General features: G+C 46.7%; 1 protein-coding gene across 1 annotated transcript; it reads right to left on the bottom strand.

Moving 5' to 3' along the window:
* Nucleotides 1-495: 495 nt before the first annotated feature.
* ZBTB8B (zinc finger and BTB domain containing 8B) lies at nucleotides 496-25,211 on the bottom strand (the record flags this gene model as incomplete). The annotated part of the gene is made up of 4 exons (XM_080690875.1): nucleotides 496-813; nucleotides 1,499-1,677; nucleotides 14,424-15,445; nucleotides 25,150-25,211. The coding sequence occupies 4 exons, from the start codon at nucleotides 25,209-25,211 to the stop codon at nucleotides 496-498; spliced, it is 1,581 nt and encodes a 526-aa protein (XP_080547001.1).

Raw genomic sequence — 25,211 nt, 5'->3', positions numbered from 1 at the left:
CTCAAACTTATTCAATCCTTCTGCCTCAGCCTCCCAGATGCTGGGATTACAGGTATACACCACCATGCCCGGCTAGTTATGAGTCTTTTGAGTCATAAAATCCAACCTCTAGCTAGGTGTGGTGGTGCACGCTTGTAATCCCAGCATTCGGGAAGCTAAGACAAGAAGACTGTGGTTCACAGACAGCCTCAGCTACTTAGTGAGGCTCTTTGTAACTCAGTGAGACCCCGTTTCAAAATAAAGAATAAAAAAATCGGGCTAGGGGCGTAGCTTGGAGGTAGAATGCCCCTGGGTTCCATCCCCAGTACCGCAAAAACAAATAAACAAATCCAACCACTACCAGGTAGTGTAACAAAAATGCAACTATAACCACAATGAAAAACAAGTGTTCCTTCGGGTGGGATTCCACAAAATTGGACAAATGGTGGCCTTCACCACAGAACAAGCAAGGACACATTCTGGAACGTCTCCCCCACCCCAACTCCCGGTTTAGTGCTACGTAAGCGTCTCTCGGTCTGATGAGTTGGGCTGCATCTGAGGCCCGTCCCCAGAGTCCTCTGTGGTGGGGTCATTCTCGTCACCAGACTCCACGTAGATGGGCCAGTCATTGTCCGTGTCGCTTTTCTCTTGGCTCTCTGACGAAGCCTCCACCAGGCTGAGGTTGATGGGCATCAGATCGTCCTCATCGTCGTGTGCGTCAGAGACGCAGGTGCAGCTGTCGCACAGCCCAAAGCGCCGCAGCCCCTGAGAGAGGTGGCTGGTGAAGGTTCGTCTGCAGCCCTTGCAGATGATCGGACGGTTGGATCTGTGGACCTGCGGTCACAGGGAAATAGAGCAGGTGTCACAGGAAAGGGGCTGAGCCACAGCCCCCGGGCCTCACGTGACCCTCTAGCCTAGTCTCCCAGCCTCTCTCTGGGCTTTCTCTGCCATAGTCTCAGTCTCATCGAGGTCCTTTCCACCCCAAAACCACTGGACATTGATGGTGCATTTCCTCCTCCAAAGATTGATTGCCTTGCTCTGAGAGGACCATAAATGCAAAGTCTCTCTGAATGACCTGCATTCTCTGTAGCTGCTGGAGACAGAATCCCAGAGGGGAGGTCCCTCTTAGCTGAGACTCCTTTCTTTGCCGCCCACCGGGAGCTCTATAAATGGCAGCACATCCCTCCCCACCCACAGGGTGATGGGACTGTGGGAAATTAAAACTGCTCCTTATCTTCAGCTTCACACTGGTGGGAAGAGACCCACAACTCCTTCTCCAAGCCCCATCCTTCTCTGCTGTATTCCCGAGCAGGACCTAAACTTTCCTGACTTTCCCCTTAGAAGTCTGTTACCATACAAGTTGTAACTTTAAGTGCTACTAGCCCAGCTTTAATTCAATAGTAGAAACATATGTTCCTGATTCTCTGAAAATACCCCAGTGGTCAGAGAAGTGATGGGCAGGCTGGCCTTCCCCTTGACAGTGGGTGATCTGGGGCAGCCGCTGTGGCGGGACACTTACACTCAGGGCGTGGCTCCGCAGGTGCTCCTGCCGCGTGAACCTCTTGCCGCAGGTCTCGCAGGGGTAGGGCCGCTCGCCCGTGTGGGAGCGGATGTGCCTCTTGAGGATGCCCTTCTGTTTGGCAGTGTAAGGGCAGAAAGGACACCTGTGCAGCTTGATGGGGACCACCAGCACATCACCTAGGAGCCCAAGGGATTGATTTAGCTGCACGGTACACAGCAACCAGCTGGCCACCCTCCCGTGGACCAGATCGGAATTGAGGGATTCCACCAGCCCAGATGGAGAGAGTCGGGACACCAACTCTACCGCCAGCCACAGTGCCACACCATCCATAATTCCAGCTCTGGCTCCCTCTGGTGAGAGAGGACAACAAGGTACCCACTCACCTCCTGTCACAGAAAGAACCTTAGTTTACCTGACGGCCTAGAACATTCAGCTCCACTGGACAGCTGGAGGAGCTTCCTGAAGCAGTACTCACGCTCCTAGTGTCTGGTCTGCTTGATTTCATTTTAAGACAGTGATGTGAGACTTTGTTATGGAATGAATTATGTGCCTCAAAACATTCATATCCTTCTGGGCATGGTGGTACATGCCTGTAATCCCTGTTCTTGGGAGGCTGAGACAGGAGGACTGCAGATTCAAAACCAGTCTCCTCTACTTAGCAAGGCTCTCAGTAACCTAGCATGACCCTGTATCAAAATAAAAAGATCTGGAGTAGCCAGGTGTGGTGGTGCATACTTGTAAGCCCAGCATTTAGGAGACTAAGACAGGAGGATCGCAGTTTGCAGACAACCTCAGCTATGTAGTGAGGCCCTTTGCAACTCAGTGAGACCTGTTTCAAAATAAAGAATCAAAAACAGTGTAGCTCAGAGGTCGAATGCCTCTGGGTTCAATCTCCAATATGCAAACAAACAAAAGAATGATCTGGAGTATAACTAAGAGGTCGAAGGACCTTGGGTGGTTCAATCCCCAAAACCGCTTCCACACACACACCATATATATGTATGTATGTATGTGTGTATATATATATATATATATATATATATATATATATATATAATATGTAATTTATATATATTTTAAAATTCCTATCTTAATGCTTTAACACCTAATGTAACTGTAATTTGGAGATGGGACATTTTAAGAAGGTGATTAAAGTTAAATGACTCATAAGGGAAGGAGTCTAATGAGAGCACTAGGGGCCTCATCAGTAGAGAAGACACCAGAGATCCGCTGATCTCTGCGTGTGTGCCTCTCCCTGAACTCCACTCTCCCCAGAGGGCACTGACAGAGGAGAGGCCGTGCGTGACACAGCAGGAAGGCAGCCATCTGCAAACCAGGAAGAGTCTTCACCAGAAACTGTCCTGGCCTGCACCTCAATCTTGGCTTCAAGCCTTCAGAAAGGAGAATGAATCTCTGTGGCTTAAGCAGCCCAGTATCTTGTTCTGTTACAGCAGCCTGAGCAGACTAATACAGACTCTCTGCATTGATCTCATTACCTTAAAAAGTTGGGACAGCTCCTATAGTGCATCAGTCTTCTGGGCCAGAATTCATGATTTTCTGGACAGCAATGTCTAAGAATATCTTCCAGGAACATGTAGAAGAGGTCTGCTATAATGCAGACCTTAAATTGTCTAGAATTTATATTAACTCTATATCTGAAATAATCAAATACCCAGCAATTCATTTAAATCTTGTTCCAACATGTTTATTCCCCCGCCTTGTTCATACAATCATCAAGGTGACGTCATGATTATCATCCACATGTGTAGCTACTGTTCCTCTCAGGTCTTCTGGGCTATACTTACTGCAGTGCTCAGAGATTTGTTCCTTCTATCCATGCCCTTCGAGAGTTACAGACCAGTTGGGCGTGGTGGCGCACACTTGTAATCCCAGGATTTGGGAGCCGAGACAGGAGGATGGCAGGTTCTCAGCCAGCCTTAGCTACTTAGTGAAGCCCTCCGCAACTCAGTGAGACCCTGTTTCAAAATTAAGAATAAAGCCGGGCATGGTGGCGCACGCTTGTAATCCCCGCGCTTGGGAGGCGGAGACAGGAGGATTGCGCAGGTTCGAAGCCAGCTGCGCGCACTGGCTTAGGAGACCCTGTTTCCAAAAATGAAAATGTAAAAATAGGTCTGGGAGTGTAGCCCGGAGGTAGAAGGGCTTCCAGGAACCCCAGTACCACCAAAAAAAAAAAAAAAAAAAAAATTAAGAATAAAAAAGGCCGGGCATGGTGGCACACGCTTGTAATCCCCACGCTTGGGAGGCGGAGACAGGAGGATCGCACAGGTTTGAAGCCAGCCTCAGCTACTTAGTGAGGCTCTCAGCAATTTAGTGAGACTGTTTCCAAATAAAATATAAAATAGGTTTGGGAGTATAGCCTGGAGGTAGAAAGCCCCTGGGTTCTACCCCCAGTACCACCAAAAAAAAAAAAAAGAATAAAAAATGTGGCTGGAAGCCAGGCATGCTGGTGCACACTTGTAATCCCAGCAATTTGGGAGGCTGAGACAGGAGGATCACTGTTCGAGGGCAGCCTCAGCTACTTAGTCAGCCCCTTTGCAACTCAGTGAGACCTTCTTTCAAAATAAAGAATAAAAAATAGGGCTGGGGTGTAGCTCAAAGGTAGAATGCCCCTGGGTTCAACCTCTAGTACTGAAGAAAAAAAAAGTTACAGATCTTGGTCACTATCTCCTGTGAAGGCACTAGTGATTTGAACTTTCCAGAGAAACCTGGGTGGAGGGTCACTAAGTAGCTGAGGCTGGCTGAGAACTTGTGATCCTCCTGTCTCAGCTTCCCAAGTACTGGGATTACTCGTGTGCGCCATCACACCGGGCTCACACATCTTCTCTGTGCTTTGCTGTCCTCATCTGTACAACAGATAAGACTTCAGTTTCCACCTCGTAGGGCTGTGATAAGAATGGAAGGAAATAACACCTAAAACACAGCACCTGGCACAAGCAAGCTCTTCAGACTGTCAGCCACCTTTGCTGTCACCATCACCTCCCCAGCATTTGTTTTTATTGTTGTTGTTGTTGTTGTTGTTGTTATTGGTGGTGGTGGTGGTGGTGGGTGTGTGTGTGTGTGTGTGTGTGTGTGTGTGTGTGTGTGTGTGTGTGTGTTTTAATAGAGATCTAACACAGGAGCATTCTACCTCCAAGTTATATCCCCAGCCCTATATTTTTATTTTTATTTACTTATTTATTTTTGGCAGTACTAGGGATGAAACCCAGGGGCATTCTACCTCTGAGCTACACCCCCAGCCCTATCTTTTATTCTTTATTTTAAAGCAGGGTCTCACTGAGTTGCAAAGGGCCTCACTAAGTAGCTGAGGCTGGTATCGAACCACGATCCTCCTGTCTCAGCCTCCCAAATGCTGAGATTACAAGTGTTTGTCACCATGCCTGGCTTTTATTTTTATTTTTGAAACAAGGTCTTGCTAGGTGGATGCGTCTCATAACTGGCTGAGGCTATCTTGAACTTGCAATCCTGTCTCGGCCTCCCAAGCGTTAGGATTACAAGAGGATTGGGTAGCCGTCTGATTGAGTCCTTGAGCTCCGGAACACATGCTTATCCACAGGCTCTGCCCCCAGGCCAGAGCTGCACAGGCCGCCCGGTGCTCTGTGGCCATCTCCACGTGGCTCTCCTTCCTTCCTTAGAGCTCTAAGATCGCTTGAAGCCCATAGCTGCAGATGACCCCACTGCTGCCCCTCCCAGTACAGGCATCAAGAGCCCTTGGCTATGTCCTGTTTCTCAAAAATGCCGCCAGAGAGCCTTCAAATGCAACTCCTGGCACAGTTCTTGGTGTGAATACTGAAAGACTTCTCTGTTCCTTGACCTCCGCTCCTTTCCCAGATCCTTGTTCCCACTCCACTTCAGGCCCCTAGATTTCAAGGTGTGTAGTGAGGTGTTGGATTAAAAGGCATGTTTATTTGTCAATGGGAGTGATCCAAGAGAAATGGGTATAATTGCCAGGTGTGGTGGCGCAGGCTCATAATCTCAGTACTTGGGAGGCTGAGACAGTAGGATCGAAGTTTCTTCTACCAGCCTCAGCTACTCAGTGAGGCCCTCTGCAATTTACACCCTGTTTAAAAAAAAACACAAAAAGCTGGGTATGGTGGTGCATGCTTGTAATCCCAGTTCTTGGGAAGCTGAGACAGGAGGATCACATGTTTGTAGCCAGCCTCAGCTACTTAGTGAGGCCCTCTTACTGAGACCTTGTTTCAGAAATAAAGAATAAGCTGGGCTTGGTGATGATACTTGTAATCCCAGCATTTGGGAGGCTGAGACAGGAGGATCGTGGTTCACAGACAGCCTCAGCTACTTAATAAGGCCCTTTGCAACTCAATGAGACCCTGTTTCAAAATAAAGAATAAAAAATAGGGCTGGGTGTGTAGCTCAGAGGTAGAATGCCTCTGGGTTCCATCCCCAGTACCACTGAATAAATAGATAGATAGATAGATAGATAGATAAATAAATAACCAGTCATGGTGGCACACTTGTAATCCCAGTAGGTGGGAGGCTGAGACAGGAAGATCACAGGTTCTTAACCAGCCTCAGCTACTTAGTGAGGCCCCTCCACAACTTAGTGAGACTCTGTTTCAAAACAAAGAATAAAAAATAAGGCTGGGGTGTAGCTCAGAGGTTAAAAAATAGAGTCGGGGATATATCTCAGGGATAGAATTGCCCCTGGGTTCAATCCCCAGTACCAAAAAAAAAAAAAAAGGAAAGAAAAAAATGGGGGTAATTATGGAAGAAATAGGGATAATTACCAGAGGGAAGATGGAGTTCCATGCACAAGTAAAAGCAGGTCCTGGGGGTTCACATGGGTGGTTGGGAGTATGTAGAGGCTTATTTATTTATTTATTTATTGTGGTACCGGGGATGGAACTCAGGGGCATTCTACCTCCGAGCTACAACCCCAGTCCTACTTTTATTCTTCATTTTGAAACAGGGTCTCACTGAGTTGCAGAGGGCCTCACTAAGTAGCTGAGGCTGTCTGAGAACCATGATCCTCCTGTCTCAGCCTCCCACTGGGATTACAAGTGTGCGCCACTACATCCAGTTTATCTTTTTATTTTTTGAAACAGGGTCTCACTGAGTTGCAGAGGGCCTCACTAAGTAGCTGAGGCTGTCCCCGAACCGCGATCCTCCTGTCTCCGCCTCCTGAATGCTGGGATTACAAGCGTGCGCCACCACGCCTGGCGACTATTTTTATAATGGGGATGAACCCAGGGGCATTCTACCTCTGAGCTACATCCCTGAACTCACTTTATTTTTACTTTGCAACAGGGTCTTACTATGTGGCTAAGGCTGGCCTTGAACCAGCAATCCTCCTTTCTTTTTATTTTTTTTGTGGGACTAGGGATTGAACCCAGATGGATTCTACATCTCAGCTGCCCAGCCTGATTTTTTATTTCTTATTTGGAAACAGGGTTTCATTAGGTTGCGGAGGGCCTTTCTAAGTTGTCATGGCTGACCTGGAACCTGCAATCCTCCTGTCTCAGCCTCCCAAGTGCTGGGATTATAGGCATGCACCACAATACCCAAATGAGTTTCTTTTAATGTCTCCTCCTCCTCCTCCTTTGCCTCCTCCTCTTTCTCCTCCTTCTTCTTTTTCTTTTTCTTTTTTTTTTTTTTGGTATGGTACTGGGGGTGGAACCCACGTCCCTTCTACACCCTGGCTACACTCCAATCCCTATTTTATTTTTTATTTGGAAACAGGATCTTGCTAAATTTCTGAAAGTCTCATTAAATTGTGGAGGCTGTCCTCAGACCTGTGGTCCTCCTGTCTCAGCTTTCCAAGTACTGAGATTCGAGGTATGCACCACCACGCCCGGCTTTTCCTGCTTCTTACTGACTTCACAAGCTAGGTTAGCAGTTCTCTCTCCGTCGGATCACTTCCTGCACACACCTCTGAGTGTCTCTGAGCACCTGAAAGCGATGGCATCATTCCCAAAGGTTTGATGTCCTCTAAGACACTGTGGATTCTGAGGGCTGCAACCATGTCTGACTTATCTTTGTATCTTCACGAAGAAAGTGCTCAAATATTAGAATGTATAAACAAATAACCAAACAAATCAATCCTACTGTATGCCTTGGCTTCTGGAATAAATTTATCCTGGAGCCCTGTGGGTGAACTATAAGCTGCAGACAACAGGCATGGCCGGGGGCCCAGGCAGCAGCCTTGCCATTTACCCTGCGGTGAGAAACAGAACTTTCCACGTGGAGCAGGACTGGACTTGAATAAAGGTGGCACAGAGCCAATGATGGTGTCTCCATATTCACTGACTTACAGTCAGGGCTAAAGACAAAACCATTACACTGAGATGCTCTATGCCCTTGTACTGCCTGCCCAGTTGCTTTTTTCTTTTGAGGGGGAAAGTACTGGGCGTTGAACCCAGGGGCATTCTACCTCTGACCTGCAACCCCAGCCCTATTTTTTATTCTTTATTTTTGAAACAGGGTCTAAGTTGCAGAGGGCCTCACTAAGTAGCTGAGGCTGGCCGAGAACCTGGGATCCTCTTGTCTCAGCCTCCCAAGTACTTGGATGACAAGCATGCACCACCACGCCTGGCTAATTTCTTTTATTTTGAAACAGAGTCTCACTAAGTTGCTGAGGGTCTTGCTAGGTTGTGGAGGTTGTCCTCGAACCCACGATCCTCCTGTCTCAGTCTGCCAAGTACTAGCATTACAGACGGGGACGACCATGCCCCGCTCTGCTGTTTCTTTAGTGAAAGCGAGTGAAATGCAGGCAGCTTGGGTTTCAAGTCTGAGCTGTGCCGCTGATTCACCAGTCTTGCATTCCTGGGAAATTCACCAAACCCTCCCCGGTCTCACTTTCTCCACATTTCCTCTGCCAAACTCATGGGCATCATGAGGGTCCAAAGGATGTAAAAGGGGGTTACAGTCGGTGAAATGCTGTCATACCCACAGAAATGAGAATTTCAACAAGTTCCCACAGTGTGTTCACTGAAAAAGCCACTCTCTTAACCAAATGCTGCTTAAGTTAGTCTCTGAGGTCCAGAAGCATTTCCAGGTCTAGTTTTCATCAGACATAGAGAGTTCCTCCTTAAAAAACAAAAACAAAAACAAACAAACAAAAAAAAAAAAAACTAAAGCCTGGCGTGGTGGCGCAAGCTTGTAACCCCAGCATTTGGGAGGCTGAGACAGGAGGATCGCGGTTCGCAGACAGCCTCAGCTACTTAGTGAGGCCCTCCGTGACTCAGTGAGACCCGGTTTCAAAATAAAGAATAAAAAATAGGGCAGGGGGTGTAGCTCGGAGGTCAAATGCCCCTGGGTTCCATCCCCAGACCCGAAAAAAACAAAACAACAACAACAACAAAAAAAAAACTAACAAGTCTCCAGACAGCCATTTAGTAATGAATGAAAGCATGGATCTCCCCTTGTTTAAAAGATTCTCCTACTCAATACTGAAGGGCAAACTAGAAATGTGAGTCATTAATACCTTGGCTTGAGGTACCGGAGCCGGAGCCACCTTTCATCTGTAAGTTGGCAGCGAGGGCGCCTGCCTCCTGCAAGAGGCCTTGCAGTGACCTCAGCTGTGCTAACTCGCCTTTTAGGAGTGCTGGAGTTGGCAAAACTCGCTCTCTGTCTCTCTCTCTTTGGGTGGTGGTACTGGGGATTGAACCCAGGGGCATTCTATCTCTGAGCTATCCCTAACCTTTTATTATTATTGTTGTTGTTATTATTATTGGTGTGTGTGTGTGTGTGTTATTGGAGATGGAACCCAGGGGCATTCTACCTCTGAGCTCTACTGCCAGCCCTATTTTATTTATTTATTTATTTATTTATTTTATTATTATTATTTTTTTGGTGGTACTGGGGTGGAACCCAGAGGCTTTCTACCTCTGGGCTATACTCCCAGACCTTTTTTATATTTTATTTGGAAACAGGGTCTCACTAAGTTGCTGAAAGCCTCACTAAATAGCTGAGGCTGGCTTCGAACCCGTGCAATCCTCTTGTCTCAGCCTCCCAAGTGCAGGGATTACAAGCGTGCACCACCACGCCCAGCTATTCTTTTATTTTGAAATAGTCTCATTAAATTGCGGCTGACCGCAAACCTGCAATTCTCCTTCTCAGCCTCCCAAGTACTGGGAGTACAAGCATGTGATACCATGCCCAGCTTTATTTTTCATTTTGAAACAGGGTCTCACTAAGCTGCTCAGGCTGGTCTCAAACCTGTGATCCTCCTATTTCACCCTCCCAACTAGTGGGAGTACAGGCATGCACTGCCAATTTCTCTTAAAGCACAGACATGTTGGGACTGGGAGTATAGTTCCCATGAAGTGCACTTGCTTAGCATGCTAAGGACTTGGGTTCTACCCCCAGCACCAACACACACACACACATACACACACCCCTACAAGAGGATATAAAAAATGGGCTCCCAGCTGGGAATGTAGCTCAGTGGGCGACCACTTGCCTAGCATGTACAGGCCCTGGGTTCAGTCCCCAGCAGGTGAAAATATGCGCTCCCATCAAGTTAAACACCAGCTCTAGAATATTTTGATGTAAATACAGGGCTGGGGGTGTAGCACGGAAGTAACATGACCCTAGTTCAATCCCCAGTAGCACAAAAAGTATACAAAAACAAAAATAAGAATAAAAATAGGGCTGAAAGCCAGGCGAGGTGGCGCACACTTGCAATCCCCGCGCCTGGAAGGCTGAGACAGGAGGATCACACAGGTTCGAAGCCAGCCTCAGCTACTTAGTGAGGCTCTCAGCAACTTAGTGAGACCCTGTTTCCAAATAAAATATAAAATAGGTCTGGGAGTATAGCCCGGAGGTAGTAAAGCCTCTGGGTTCCACCCCCAGTACCACATTTAAAAAAAAAAAAAAGGCTATTCTGAAGTAGAAAGCACATGAACCCACCATGTTCACTGACTGCCTAGGATGTGTTAGGCACTGTGGCTAATACAGAGCAGCATAGGGCCGGGCGTGGTGGTGCACTCTTGTAATCCCCGTGCTTGGGAGGCGGAGATAGGAGGATTGCGCAGGTTCAAAGCCAGCCTCGCTGGCTTAAGAGACCCTGTTTCGAAATAAAAAAAGATGTAAAAATGGGTCTGGGAGTGTAGCCCAGAGGCAGAAGGGTTCCATCCCCAGTACCACCAAAAACAAACAAACAAAAACTGTCTGTACTAAACATTTACAGACTTTTTTCTTGTCATTATTCCCTAAAAAAAAAGTACAATGATTCACATAGCATTTACTTTGTATTAGGTACTGTAAGTCATCTAAACATGCTTTATCTATTTATACATTTATTTATTTATTTACTGCAGAACTGGGGATGGAACCCTGGGACATTCTTCCCTCCAAGCTATGCCTTCAACCCTATTTTTTATTCTTTATTTTGAAACAGGGTCTCACTGAGTCGTAAAGGGCCCCACTAAGTAGCTGAGACTGTCTTCAAACCATGATCCTCCTGTCTCAGCCTTCCAAATACCGGGATTACAAGCGTTCGCCACTATGTCCGGCTTATTTATTTATTTTTGTGGTACTGGGACTTGAACCCAGGGGCCTTCGATCTCTGAGCCACACCCCAATCCTTTTTTCATTTATATTTATTTATTTATTGGAGTACCAGGGATTGAACCCAGGGGCATTTTACCTTTGAGCTACACTACACCCCATCCCTATTTTTTTTTCAAACATGGGGGTTGAACCCAGGGGCATTCTACCTCTGAGCTACACCCCCAGCCCTATTTCTACTTTTTTTTTTTTTTGGTGGTACTAGGGATGGAACCCTTCTACCTCCGGGTTATATTCCCAGACCTATTTTTAAAATTTTATTTGGAAACAGGGTCTTTTAAGCCAGTGAGGCTGGCTTCAAACCTGTGCGATCCTCCTGTCTCCGCCTCCAAAGTGTGGGGATTACAAGCGGCACCACACCCAGCTATTTTCTACTTTTTCTTTTTTTTGCGGGTCTGTAGGTGGAACCCAGGGGCATTTGACCCCTGAACTACACCTCCTGCTCTTTTTTTTTTTAATTCTTTATTTTGAAACTGGGTCTCACTGAGTTGCAGAGGGCCTAAGTAGCTGAGGCTGTCTGCAAACCGCAATCCTCCGGTCTCGACCTCCGGAATGCTGGGATTACAAGTGTGCGCCACCACGCCCGGCCTATTTTCTACTTTTAATTTTGACACAGGGTCTCACTAAGTTATGGAGGGCCTCACTAAGTAAATGAAGCTGGCTGGGCGTGAACCTGTGGTCCTCCAATTTCAGCCTCCCAAGTACTGAGATTATATAAGTCTGTGCCACCATGCCTGGCTTCAAGCCCTATTTTTTATTCTTTATTTTGCAAAGGGCCTCATTAAGTAGCTGAGGCTATCTGTGAAACAGGGTCCTCCTGTCTTAGCTTCCCAAATGCTGAGATTACAAATGTATGCCATCACACCAGGCCCCGGCCCTATTTTCTCTCTCTCTCTCTCTCTCTCTCTCTCTCTCTCTCTCTCTCTCTTTCTTTCTTCATTTATTTCTTTATATTTTTATTAAAAAAAATTTTTTTTTGCAGTACTGGGGATGGAACCCAGGGGCATCTACCTCCGAGTTACACTGCCAGACCTATTTTTTTATTCTTTATTCTGAAACAGGGTCTCACTGAGTTGCAAAGGGCCTCACTAAGTAGCTGAGGCCATCTCAGCCTCCTAAATGCTGGCATTACAAGCATGCACCACCACACCCAGCTTATTCTTTCTTTCTTTCTTTCTTTCTTTCTTTCTTTCTTTATTTTGGTGGTACTAGGGGTGGAACCCAGAGGCTTTCTACCTCCAGGCTATACTCCCAGACCTATTTTGTATTTTATTTGGAAACAGGATCTCACTAAGTTGCTGAGAGCCTCACTAAGCAGCTGAGGCTGGCTTTGAACCTGTACATCCTCCTGTCTCAGCCTTCCAAGTGCAGGGATTACAAGCCTGTGCCACCACACCCAGCTTATTCTTTATTTTGTAACAGGGTCTCACTAAGTTGCAGAGGGCCTCACTAGTTAGCTGAGGCTGGCCTCGAACCTGCCATCCTCCTATCTCGGCATCCCAAATACTAGGATTACAAGCATGTGCCACCATGCCCAGCTAAACATGATTTAAAATACATAGGAAGCTGGGTATGGAGACACAGGTTTGTAATCCCAGCATTTGGGAGGCTGAGACCGGAGGATCACTGTTCATGGGCAGCTGCAGCTACTTAGTGAGGCCCTTTGCAACTCAGTGAAACCCTGTTTCAAAATAAAGAACAAAAATAGGGCAGGGGGGGTAGCTTGGAGGTAGAATGCCCCTGAGTTCCATCCCCAGACCTGCAAAAAAAAAAAAGGAAAAAAAATGCCCCTGGGTTCCATCCTCAGTACCAAAAAAAAAAAAAAAAGAACCACAAATTATGGTTAGGGTATACCTCAGAGGTAGAATAATGTCTCTGGGTTCAACCCCCAGTTCCACAAAATAAATGAATGAATAAATGAATATTAAAAAATAGAACTGGGGGTATAACTTGGAGGTAGAATGCCCAAGTTCAATCCTCAGTACCGCAAATAAATAAATATAAAAATAAAGTACATAGGAGGATGTACATAGGTTTTATGCAAATACTGTACCTTTTGTGTGTGTGTATATAAGTGGTATGAGGGATTGGAACCAGGGAATTCTACCTCTGAGCTATCCCCAGCCTGATTGATTGATTGATTTTTGATGGTTTGGGAATTGATCTGGGAGGAATTCTATCTCCAAGCTACAGTCCTGACCGATTTTTATTTCTTATTTGAGAACAGGGTCTCACTTGGTTGCTGAGCACCTCACTAAATTGCTGAGGCTGTCCTTGAACCTGTGATCCTCAAGTCTCAGCCTCCCAAGTACTAGGATTACAAGCGTGCGCCACCATGCTCGGGTCTTTTATTTATTTATTTATTTATTTATTTATTTATTTATTTATTTTTGGTGGTACTAGGGTTCCTGGAAACCCTTCTACCTCTGGGCTACACTCCCAGACCTATTTTATAGATTTTTTTTGAAACAGGGTCTCTTAAGCCAGCAACGCTGGCTTCAAACCTGCGCGATCCTCCAGTCTCCACCTCCCAAGTGCGAGGATTACAAGCATGCACCACCATGCCGGACTTATTTTTTATTTTGAAACAGCATCTCACTAGACTGATTAGCATCTCAGTACTTTTTGAGGCTATCCTTGAGCCAGCAATACTCCTGTCTCAGCCTCCCAAGTAATGGAGTTACAAGTGTGTGTCACCACATACACTTGAAAATGACTTGCACCATTTTAGGCTTTTTTTTGTTGTTTGTTTTGTTTTTGTGGCATAAGGATGGAACCCAGAGGCATTGCACCTCTGAGCAACATTCCCCAGCCCTATCTTTTACTTTTTTTTTTTTTTTTTTTTTTTTTTTTGGTACTAGGGATGGAACCCAGGAGCATTCTAGCTCCCAGCGATAACCCCAGCTTTATTTTTTATTCTTTATTTTGAAAAAGGGTCTCATTGAGTTGCAAAGGACCTCAGTAAGTAGCTGAGGCTGTCTGTGAACCACGATCCTCCTGTCTCAGCCTCCCAATTACTGGGATTACAAGCATGCGCCACCACGCCTGGTTTGGCTTGCACCATTTTATATAAGAAACTTGAGCATTCATGGATTTTATACAAGGGGAGTCTTGGAATTAATCCTTCATAGATAGCGAAGGAGGGCTGTACTCTAACTGAAGAGGTAAAATACACAGAGGCATGAAGGAACGATACTCTGAATACAGTTCAGTTAACACCTACCAGCAGCGGCAGTGGTGATGATGATGAGGATAACGGCAGGGATGATGATGCAATGAGGTGACCATGGCAGCGATGAGCATGGTGATGGGGACCACAGGCACAGAGGGTGCTGCTAACTGACAGGCAGAGAGGGCGGTTAGTGGAGCTCACCTGTGTCTTCTCCATACCAGTCAGTCTGCACGTCCATCACGGAGCTCATGGCTACTCCGGCGCCTTCTGCTCTTCCCTCCAAAGCCCGGGAAAAGTGGCGCTCCGCGTGCTCTTTGCCCTGCACGGCGCTGTTGCGCAGGAGTGCCTCCAGGAACTGCTTGACGTGGTAGTTATTGTAGGCCAAGTCCACCGCCTGGCCGGGCAAGGCCTCCTCGCCGGGGGCCAGGCTCAGCGGGGCCGCGTACTGGGGCAGCGGGTCCCCGACCTCCACCTCCACTTCCGCAGCGTCGAACTCCACCTTGGGCTCTACCCTTTTGGGCAGAGTAGAGAGGTCACTGTCCGCGGAGCCACCGCCTTGGCTGTCTTTCACCACGAGTTCCAAGGGGTGGCAGTCCCCACAGTCATCACAAGGGGATTCTTTTGTGCAGTGGACGCTCTCTCCTCCTTTGGTTGGAGAGGAGACCGTGTTCTTGGGGCCACAGGAGGTCCCCTCCCTGCCCGAACTGGGGTTCCCGCTGTCCACCTGGTGGGCTGCAGTAGCAGCTGCAGCCGCCGCCGCTACCGCGGCAGCCACCGCAGCCTCCTTCTCCATCTTTCGGCAGATATCGAGGGACGACCTGATGTATGTCTTACAAAAGTTTACCACGTCGTTCATCTGCAGGTAGCTGGCAGCAGACATAACTTCTATCACGTTCTCCCCGCACAAATCCAACTTCCCGGAATAGAGGAAATCTAAGATGGTGGAGAAGGCGTCCGAGGTGACGATGTCCAGGGAGGCCGTGCTGTGCCGCCCAGTGTCCTGGATGTAGTGAATGAGCAGCGCGCGGAAGTAGCCGCTATTGGCAAACAAGATGTTCCTGTGGGCCTTGAAGATGCGCCCCTCCACGATGATGCTGCAGTCGCAGAAAAAGTCCCTCTTCCGCTGTTCATTCAATTCCCCTAGGAGCTTGGCATAGTAGGACTGCATCTCCATTTCTCCGCCAGCCGCTGCCGCTGCCGCTGCTCTGGAGTGGCCTGGGTCTCTGCCAAGATTTTTATGTACGTTAACTCATAAATTCCAACCTCACGAATGAGATGGTTTTTGTTTTGTTTCGCAGTCCTGAGCTACAAATTCAGCTGTTTATTTTTTGGTGCTGAGGGGTGAACTCAGGAACATTCTAACTCTGAGCTACACCCCCAGCTCTACTTTATTTTTAATTCTGTGTGTGTGTGTGTGTGTGTGTGTGTGTGTGTGTGTGTGTGTACTGGGGATGCAACCCAGAGGCCTTCTACCTCCAGGCTATACCCCCAGCCCTGTCTTATTTCTTATTTGGAATCAGGGTCTCCCTAAATTGAGAAGGGCTTCAATAAGTTGCTGAGGTTGACTTCGAACCTGTGATCCTCCTGTTTCATTTTCCCAAGTACAGGTGTGTGCCACCATGTCCAGCTATTTCTTTCTTTCTTTTTTTTTCAGTACTAGCGAAAGAACCCAAGGGCATTCTACCTCTGAGCTACACCCTTAGCTCTATTTTTTATTTTCCTACTAAGTAGTAGCTGAGGCTGGCTACGTACCTGCAAGCCTCCTTTCTCAGCCTCCAGAATGCTGGGATTACAAGTGTGCGCCACCACACCCAGCTTATTTTTTATTTAGAAACAAGGTCTTTCCAAGTTGCTAAGGGGCTCACTAAATTCCTGAGGTTGACTTTAAACCTGTGATCCTCCTGTCCCAACCTCCCAAGTACTGGGATTACAGGTGTACACCACCACACCTAGCTGAAAATATACAAATCTTGAAAAATATAGTTCAGCTGTGCTCAGTGGCACGTGCCTGTAATGATAGTACCTGGGAGGCTGAAACAAGGGATGCATGCAGGTTTGAGATCAGCATGTAGTAATTTAGTGAGACCCTGTTTCAAACTAAGAAAATAAGAAGAAAAATTTAACAGGGCTTAGGAGTATAACTCAGGGGTAAAACATCCCCTGAGTTTGGAATCAACCCCAAATCCCTATTGCTGTGCGTGCACACACACACATCACACACACACACACACACACACACACACACACACACACACGCACACAGTCTCCAGTGTCCTAATCTGGAGTTTGAGACTGGTAAGCACAGCCTCAGCTCACACCTCTTATCCTGGGCAGGTCAGCAGCGTTTCCCCTGCTGACGGTTCTGGTGCACTTTCAAGCATTCAGAGAATCACCTCTCCCCATCTTTGCATCAAGATGGCGTCACCCCAGGCTTCAAGTGTATGAGATGTAATGTAGGCTACTACAATCACCATATCCTACCCCTCGACCACCAGCAATTGGCTCAGAGACAGCCATATGACTTGGCCAGTGCCATTGAAAAGTTACCACACATTTTTTGGCTTTCTGAAAAAGAGCCCTCTGTTCTGTGGGCAGGTGAGGGGTGCTGTGGCCACACCCCAGGGAATCCAGCTAACAAAGACAGCTCAGACAGCTGAACCCGGGAACACCATCTGAGCCCCAGCTCAAGCTGTGCCAGAGCCAATTAAGTCCCTTTTTTTTTTTTTTTTTTTTTGGTGCTAGGGATTAGAACCCAGGGCCATTCTACCTCCAAGCTACAAACCCAGCTCCCCCCCACTTTTTTTTGTGGTACTGGGGGTGGAACCTAGGGGCTTTCTACCTCCGGGCTATTACTCCTAGACCTATTTTATATTTTATTTGGAAACAGGGTCTCACTAAATTGCTGAGAGCCTCACTAAGTAGCTGAGGCTGGCTTCGAACCTGTGTGATCCTCCTGTCTCAGCCTCCCAAGCACTTGGATTACAACCGTGCGCCACCACGCCCAGCTTTTATCCTTTATCTTGAAACAGGGTCTCACTCAGTAGCTGAGGCTGGCCAGGAACCCAGATCCTCCTGTCTCAGCCTCCCAAGTACTGGGATTACAAGCACAGCACAATGCCCAGCAAGTTCCTTTTGCTTTAGCTAGTCTGAGTTGGATTTTATTTTATTCTTTTTGAGATACCATGGATGGAACTCAGGGGCATTCTACCTCCAAGCTATACCCCCAGCCCTATTTTTATTCTTTATTTGGAAACAGGGTCTTACTAAGTTGCAGAGGATCTCACTAAGTAGCTGAGGCTGTCTGTGAACCGCGATCCTCCAGTCTCAGCCTCCCAAATCCTGGGATTACAAGCGCGCCCCATGGTGCCCATCGTCACTTTGATAACCTTCTTAGAATCTGGCAGTGCTCTGGATACAGTATGTTTGATAAGTTAAAAGGAACCTAACTGCTAAGTAGAGCAAGTAAAATCCATCTGGTAGCCAGGTGTGGTGGCACACACTTGTAATCCCAGTACTTGGGAGGCTGAGACAGGAGGATTTAGGTTTGTAGCCATGCTCATTACTTAGTGAGGCCCTCTACAACTTAGTGAGACCCTTTTTTAAAATAAAAAATAGGGCTAGGGGTGTAGCTCAAAGGTAGAATGCCCCTAGATCCAATCCCAAAGCAAAAAGAAAGAAAGAAAGAAAAAAGAAAAAATTAAAATCCATCTGGTAGCCAGGCGTGATGGTTCATGCCTATAATCCCACTACTTGAGAGGCTGAGATGGGAGGATCACAGGTGTCAGCAACTTAGCAAGACTTTGTTTCAAAACAAAAATAAAAAGGCCTGGGGTGTAGCTCAGAAGTAGAATGCCCTGCTGGGCGTGGTGGTGCAGGCTTGTAATTCCAGCATTTGGGAGGCTGAGACTGGAGGATCGCAGTTCTAGGAAAGCCTCAGCTACTTAGTGAGGCCCTTTGTAATTCAGTGAGCCCCGGTTTCCAAATAAAGAATAAAAAATAGGGCAGGGGGTGTAGCTCTGAGGTCGAATGCCCCTGGGTTGCATCCCAGACCCACGCAAAAAGAAAAAAGATTAAATGCCCCTGGGTTCAGTCCTCAGTACTGAAAAAATAAAATACTTAAATCCAACTGGTACCCAGGCATGGTTACCAAGTAGGTAACCATGAAATAGGGGGATCATGGGTTCAAGACTAGCTTCAGTAATTTAGGGAAATTCTCAGTAACCTAAGGAGATGCTGTTTGAACAAAAAAAATAAAAATAGGGCTAAAGGTATAGCTTGGGGATAGAATGCCTCTGGGTCTCATCCCCAGTGACATAAACACACACACACATACATCTGGCACTGAGGAAGACAGACACTGGCCTCCCAAGAGCTCTCCTCCATCTCGTCCCATCACACAACCACAGAACCTTCCATCTGCTACCTCTTCATCACTGGTCTACTGAATGCAGAGGTTCCTACAACCAAGCACAGCTGGCCCTCAGCATCCGCAGGTCTTACATTCACAGGTTCAACCAATTGTGGATTACAATATTTGGGAGCTGAGTAGGGGCAGTTGTGTCTGTCCTGAATATATAACAGACATTTTTCTTGGCATTATTCCCTAAACAATACAGTAAAACAGCTACTTACATATCATTTATGTTGTTTTAGTAATTTACACATGAATTTTTTTTTGTGTGTGTGGTACTAGGGATGGATCCCAGGGGCATTCTACCTTTGAGCTACACCCCCAGCCTTATTTGTTGTTGTTGTTAAGTGTGTGTGTGTGTGTGTGTGTGTGTGTGTGTGTGTGTATTACTGGGGATGGAACTCAGGGACATCCTACCTCCAAGCTACACCCCCAGTCCTATTTCTTATTCTTTTTTTTTCTTTTTTCTTTTCGGTACTGAGGATGGAACCTAGGAGCATTCTACCTCCAAGCCACACCTGCAGCCCTATTTTTTATTCTTTATTTTGAAAAAGGGTCTCACTGAGTTGCAAAGGGCCTCACTAAGTAGTTGAGGCTGTCCGTGAACCACGATCCTCCTGTGTCAGCCTCCCAAATTCTAGGATTATAAGCATGTGCCACCATGCCTGGCTTTATTCTTTATTTTATTTTTTGTGGGTCTGGGGATGGAACCCAGAGGCATTTGACCTCCGAGCTATATCCCCTGCCCTATTTTTTATTCTTTATTTTTTGAAACAGGGTCTCACTAAGTTGCGGAGGGCCTCACTAAGTAGCTGAGGCTGTCTGCGAACCACGATCCTTCCGTCTCAGCCTCCCGAATGCTGGGATTACCAGCGTGTACCACTACGCCCGGCTCTTTATTCTCTATTTTGAAAAAGGGTCTCATTGAGTTGCAAAGGGCCTCACTAAGTAGCTGAGACTGTCCTGGAACCATGATCCTCCTGTCTCAGGCTCCCAAATTCTAGGATTACAATGTGTGCCATCATTCCTGGCTGGACATGATTTTTTTTGTTGTTGTACTGGGGATAAAACCTAGGGGAATTCTACCTCCAAGCAGACTACAGTTCTATTTTATTCTTTTATTTTGAAACAGGGTCTCACTAAGTTGTAGAGGGCCTCAGTAAGTTGCTGAGACTGGCTTTGGACCTGCAATCCTTCTGTTTCAGCCTCCCAAGTACTGGAATTACAAGCATGTGCCCAGCTTGGACATGATTTAAAGAGTGGAGCTGGACGTAGTGGTGCATGCCTGTAATCACAGTACCTGGGAAGCTGAGACTAGAGGATTGCATGTTCGAAGCCAGCCTCAACAATTTAGCAAGGCTCTTAGCAACTTAGTGAGACCCTGTTTTCAAATAAAAAATAGAACAGAAGCTGGGCATGGTGGTGCACACTTGTAATCCCAGAATTTGGGAATCTGAGACAGAAGGATCATGGTTCACAGACAGCCTCAGCTACTTAGTGAGGCCCTTTGCAACTCAGTGAAACCCTGTTTCAAAATAAAGAATAAGCCGGGTGTGGTGGCGCACGCTTGTAATCCCTGCACTTGGGAGGCTGAGACAGGAGGATCGCACAGGTTAGAGCAGGTTCGAAGCCAGCCTCAGCTACTTAGTGAGGCTCTAAGCAACTTAGTGAGACCCTGTTTCTAAATAAAATATTAAAAAAATGGGTCTGGAGTATAGCCCGGAGGTAGAAAGCCTCTGGGTTCCACTCCCAGTACCACAAAAAGAAAGAAAGAAAGAAAGAAAGAAAGAAAGAAAGAAAGAAAGAAAGAAAGAAAGAAAGAAAGAAAGAAGAAAAAATAGGGCTAGGGGTGTAGTTCAGAGATAGAATGCCCCTGGATTCCAAATGCAGTCCTACTAAATAAATAAATAAATATAAATAAATAAATAAATAAAACAGGCTAGAGGTGTAGCTTGGAGGTAGAACGCCCATGGGTTAATACCCAGCACCCCCATCCCCCCAAAAAAGGTATATGAGAGGATGTACATGTGTTACATACAAATACTATGCCATTTTATAAAAGGGACTTGACCACCCAGAGATCTGGTGCCTCCAGGGTCCTGGAACCAGTCCTCCACAGCAGGGGCAAGTGTACATCATATCCCTGTACTGGGGTCACAAAGGCCTGCTCAGACCTGCCAACCAGGGCTACAGGCCTGATCACTCTTCCTTTCCACAAGCAGCCCACTCCAAAGCACTCTTCACGGATCTTGAAATCAGGTATCTCCAAGCTTCCCAGAAAGTGCCTCCACTGGCCGAACAGGCCCCGGGGGCCTGTGCATTCAGTGCATAGACGGTACTCATAAAAGACTCACCATAACCTTATAAAGGGGCAATTTACATATACTTTAGTTATATTTATAACAAGTGATAAAGGAAATTTAGAAATCAGAGAACCAATTAGGAAGGAAGTGGAGGGGAGCCTCTGAGAGCAAATAAATTGACAAACTTAAAAGTGAGAACAGCTAGAAAGAAAAAAATCCAAACATTACAAAAAGAAAACCTAGAATTTTTTTTTTTTTTTTTTTTTTTTTTTTTTTTTTTTTTGCGGTACTGGGGATGGAACCCAGGGCCTTTCTACCTCTGGGCCACACACCCAGCCCTATTTTTTTATTCTTTATTTTGTTCTTTTTTTGTGTGTGTGGTACTGGGGATGGAACCCAGGGCCCTTCTACCTCTGGGCTACACTCCCAGACCTATTTTATATTTTATTTGGAAACAGAGTCTCACTATGTTGCTGAGAGCCTAGCTAAGTAGCTGAGGCTGGTTTCCAACCTGTGTGATCCTCCTGTCCCAGCCTCCCAAATGCTGGGATTACAAGCATGTGCCACCAACGCCTGGCTCTTTATTTTTTATTTTTATCTCACTGAGTTGCAAAGGGTCTCACTAAGTAGCTGAGGCTGGCCATGAACCGCTATGCTCAGTCTCAGTCTCCCAAATGCTGGGATTACAAGTGTTTGGCACCACGCCCGGCTAGAATTTTTTAAAAAATATCAGCCTAATGTCATTTAGCTAAGGGTATTAAAGCTCCTACATATTGAAAACAGTCTGAGGCCATCACTAAATTATAGCCCAGGTCTATAGTTATTGGGCCTAAGGCATCAGATTTCTTTTTATATAAATTTTAAATTCAAAGAAATTATGCTATAATTTGACAATTTTTTCCCAAAGTAGTTAAAATTTTGGTTCAGAAAGAAAGAGAACTATCAGATATCTGAGAAATTCTACTGTTCCCAAATAAATTAACCCTGAAAACTTTCCCAGGACAAGGCTTTCCTCTCTTTCTCACTTCTTCCAACGGATCCAACCTGAATTCTCAATAGTTCCTGCTACTGCCTTGGAAAATCAAAATATTAAGGTAAAAACAAGATAAAGAAAAATCCTACATTTAAATATTAGGTGGAGAGCCGGGTGTGGTAGCGCATACTTGTAATCCCAGCATTTGGGAGGCTGAGACAGGAGGAGCTACTTAGTGAGGCTCTCTGCAACCCAGTGAGACTCTGTTTCAAAATAAAGAATAAAAAAATAGAGCAGGGGGTATATCTTGGAGGTCAAATGCCCCTGGGTTCCATCCCCAGACCCGCAAAAAAAAAAAAAAAAAAAAAAAAAAATAGGGCTGGGGGCTGGGATTGTAGCTTGGAGGTAGACTGCCCCTGGGTTCCATCCCCAGTATCAGGGGTAAAATAAATAAATAAATAAATATTAGGTGGAGTTGGGCGTGGTGGCATGTGCTTGTAATCCCTGCTCTTAGGAGGCTGAGACAGGAGGATCACACAGTTTCAAATCCAGCCTCAGCAACTAAGTGAAGCTCTCTGCAACTTAGTGAAACCCTGTTTCCAAATAAAGTATAAAATAGGTCTGGGAGTTTAGCCCGGAGGTAGAAAAGCCCTTGGGTTCCACCCCCAGTACCACAAAATAAATAAATAAATAAATAAATAAATAAATAAATAAATATTAGGTGGTGCCAGGAGTGGTGGCACATGCTTGTAATCCCAGTACTTGGGAGCAAGACAGGAGGATCACAGGTTTGCAGCCAGCCTCAGCTACTTAGTGAGGCCCTGTTTCAAAATAAAAGAATACTAGCCAGGCGTGATGGCACACGCTTGTAATCCCCACACTTGGGAGGCGGAGATAGGAGGATTGTGCAGGTTCGAAGCCAGCTGCGCTGGCTTAAGAGACTCTGTTTCCAAATTTCTTAAAAAGTATAAAAATAGGTCTGGGAGTGTAACCCAGAGGTAAGAGGGTTTCCAGGAACCCCAGTACCACCAAAATAAAAGAATAGAATCTGAGCATGGTGGCACACACCTGTAATTCCAGTATTTGAGAGGCTGAAACAGGAGAAACACAGGTTCACAGCCAGCCTCAGCAACCTAGTGAGATGACCTGCATCTTAGTGATTCTGTTTAAAAATAAGATAATAAGCCGGGCATGGTGGCGCACACTTGTAATCCCTGTGCTTGGGAGGCAGAGAAAGGAGGATCACGCAGGTTCGAAGCCAGCCGCGTGCGCTGACTTAGGAGACCCTGTTTCCAAATAAAAATGTAAAAATAGGTCTGGGAGTGTAGCCCGGAGGTAGAAGGGCTTCCAGGAACCCCAGTACCACTAATAATAATAATAATAATAATAATAATAATAATAATAATAAAATAAAATAGGGCTGGAGGTGTAGCTCAGAAGTAGAATGCCCCTGAGTTCCATCCCCAATAACACATGCACACAAATAAAAATAAAAATGGACAAATGAATGAATGGAGCCAGGCCTGGTGGCACACGCTTGTAATCCCAACGCTTGGGAGGCTGAGACAGGAGGATTATGGGTTCACAGCCAACTTCAGCTACTTAGTGAGGCCCTCCACAACTTAATGAGACTCTATTTTAAAATAAAATAAAAAATAGCCGGGCGTGGTGGCGCACGCTTGTAATCCCCTCACTTGGGAGGCAGAGACAGGAGGATCACACAGGTTCAAAGCCAGCCTCAGTTACTTAGTGAGGCTCTCAGCAACTTAGTGAGACCCTGTTTCAAAATAAAGAATAAAATATAGGGCAGGGGGTGTAGGTCGGAGGTCGAATGCCCCTGGGTTCATCCCCAGACCCACACACACACACAAAAAAAAAAAAAAAAAAAAATTCAGATAACACATCCAAGCTAGGATCCAGAACCCAGATTCAACTGATTATAGAGTTGACACCGTGTGTGTGTGTGTGTGTGTGTGTGTTTGTGTGTCTGGTCTGTGTTGCTGAAAACTGAACCCAGGAAGATTCAACTTCCAAGCTATGCTCCCAGCCACATATTTATTTATTTTACTGGGTACTGGAGATGGAACCGGACATTCTATCTCCAAACTATACCCAGCCCTCTTTTATTTATTTATTTTATTTTTACTTTTTGCGGTACTGGGAATGGAACTCAGGGGCATTCTACCTCTGAGCTATACTCCCAGCCCTATTTTTTATTCTTTATTTATTCTTTATTTGGAAACAGGATCTCACTGGGTTGCAAAGGGCCTTACTAAGTAGCAGAGACCATCTGCGAAACAAGAGCCTCCTCTCTCAGCCTCCCAATTGCTGATATTGTAAGCATGCGCCACCACACCCAGTTGTATTTTTTATTTTGACACAAGGGTCTCCCTAAGTTGCAGAAGACCTCACTAAATTGTTGAGGCTGGTTTCGAGGAACCAGCAATCCTGTCTCAGCCTCCCAAATACTGAGATCACGGGCGTGAGCCACAGGACCCAGCTTATTTTTATTTTGAAACAGAGTCTCACTAGGTTGGCTGCACTGGATTCAAACCTGCGATCCTCTAATCTCAGCCTCCCAAAATCTGAGATTACAAGCGTGGGGTACCGACACCAATAAGGTCTATTCAACATCCGCAAACCCTCGAAGAGACATTCCTTGGTTCTCTTACTCATGGAAAGGACGATCTCACATAGAAGAGTTTCCATTTGAACGGTAAGAATTTCAGGGCCAACTGCATCTCTGGGTACCCAGCTAAACTGCTCACAGGAGAGGAGGATCCTCCCCCTTCCAGACCCTGACAAGCTGCAGCGACCACCAGAACCAGCTCAGGGAAGAGTCCTTGGCCCCCGAGGGTGGGACCCCCAGGCCTTGCCCCTCCCGTGGCCTCCCATGGACAAAGTGACCATCCCTGCATCCGGCCGAGCATCCTTCACCATGGAATGAGTAGGTGCACCGACCCCGGGCTGGACCACGCGGGGGGCAGCCCAATGCCGGGCAAGGGTGCAGTGCCGCCGCGCCCACCTCTGGCCACGCTGGAGGAAGGAGGGTCGGCCGCTGAGTCGTGGGGTCGCGTGGCTGGGGTCCCGCGAGTTGCCAGGGCCGGGCGCTCGGAACGAGGCTCATTGAGAGGGAGCAACCCCCTGCTACCTGCCCCCCCCCGGATGGCCTCCCCGGGTGTCCCGAATCTTCCCCGAACCCCTAAAGACGGCAGCGCGAACCCGCTTCTGGGATCTCACCTTCCACTGGGTTCCAGCCGCGCCGCCACCGAGCCCCGCGCACCGGCACGCCCCCCTTTCAT

Source organism: Muscardinus avellanarius (genome assembly GCF_963383645.1).
Source record: "Muscardinus avellanarius genome assembly, chromosome: 3".
Lineage (NCBI taxonomy): Eukaryota > Metazoa > Chordata > Mammalia > Rodentia > Gliridae > Muscardinus > Muscardinus avellanarius.
The sequence above is the reverse complement of the archived record's forward strand: the minus strand, read 5'-3'. Positions and strand labels throughout refer to the sequence as shown.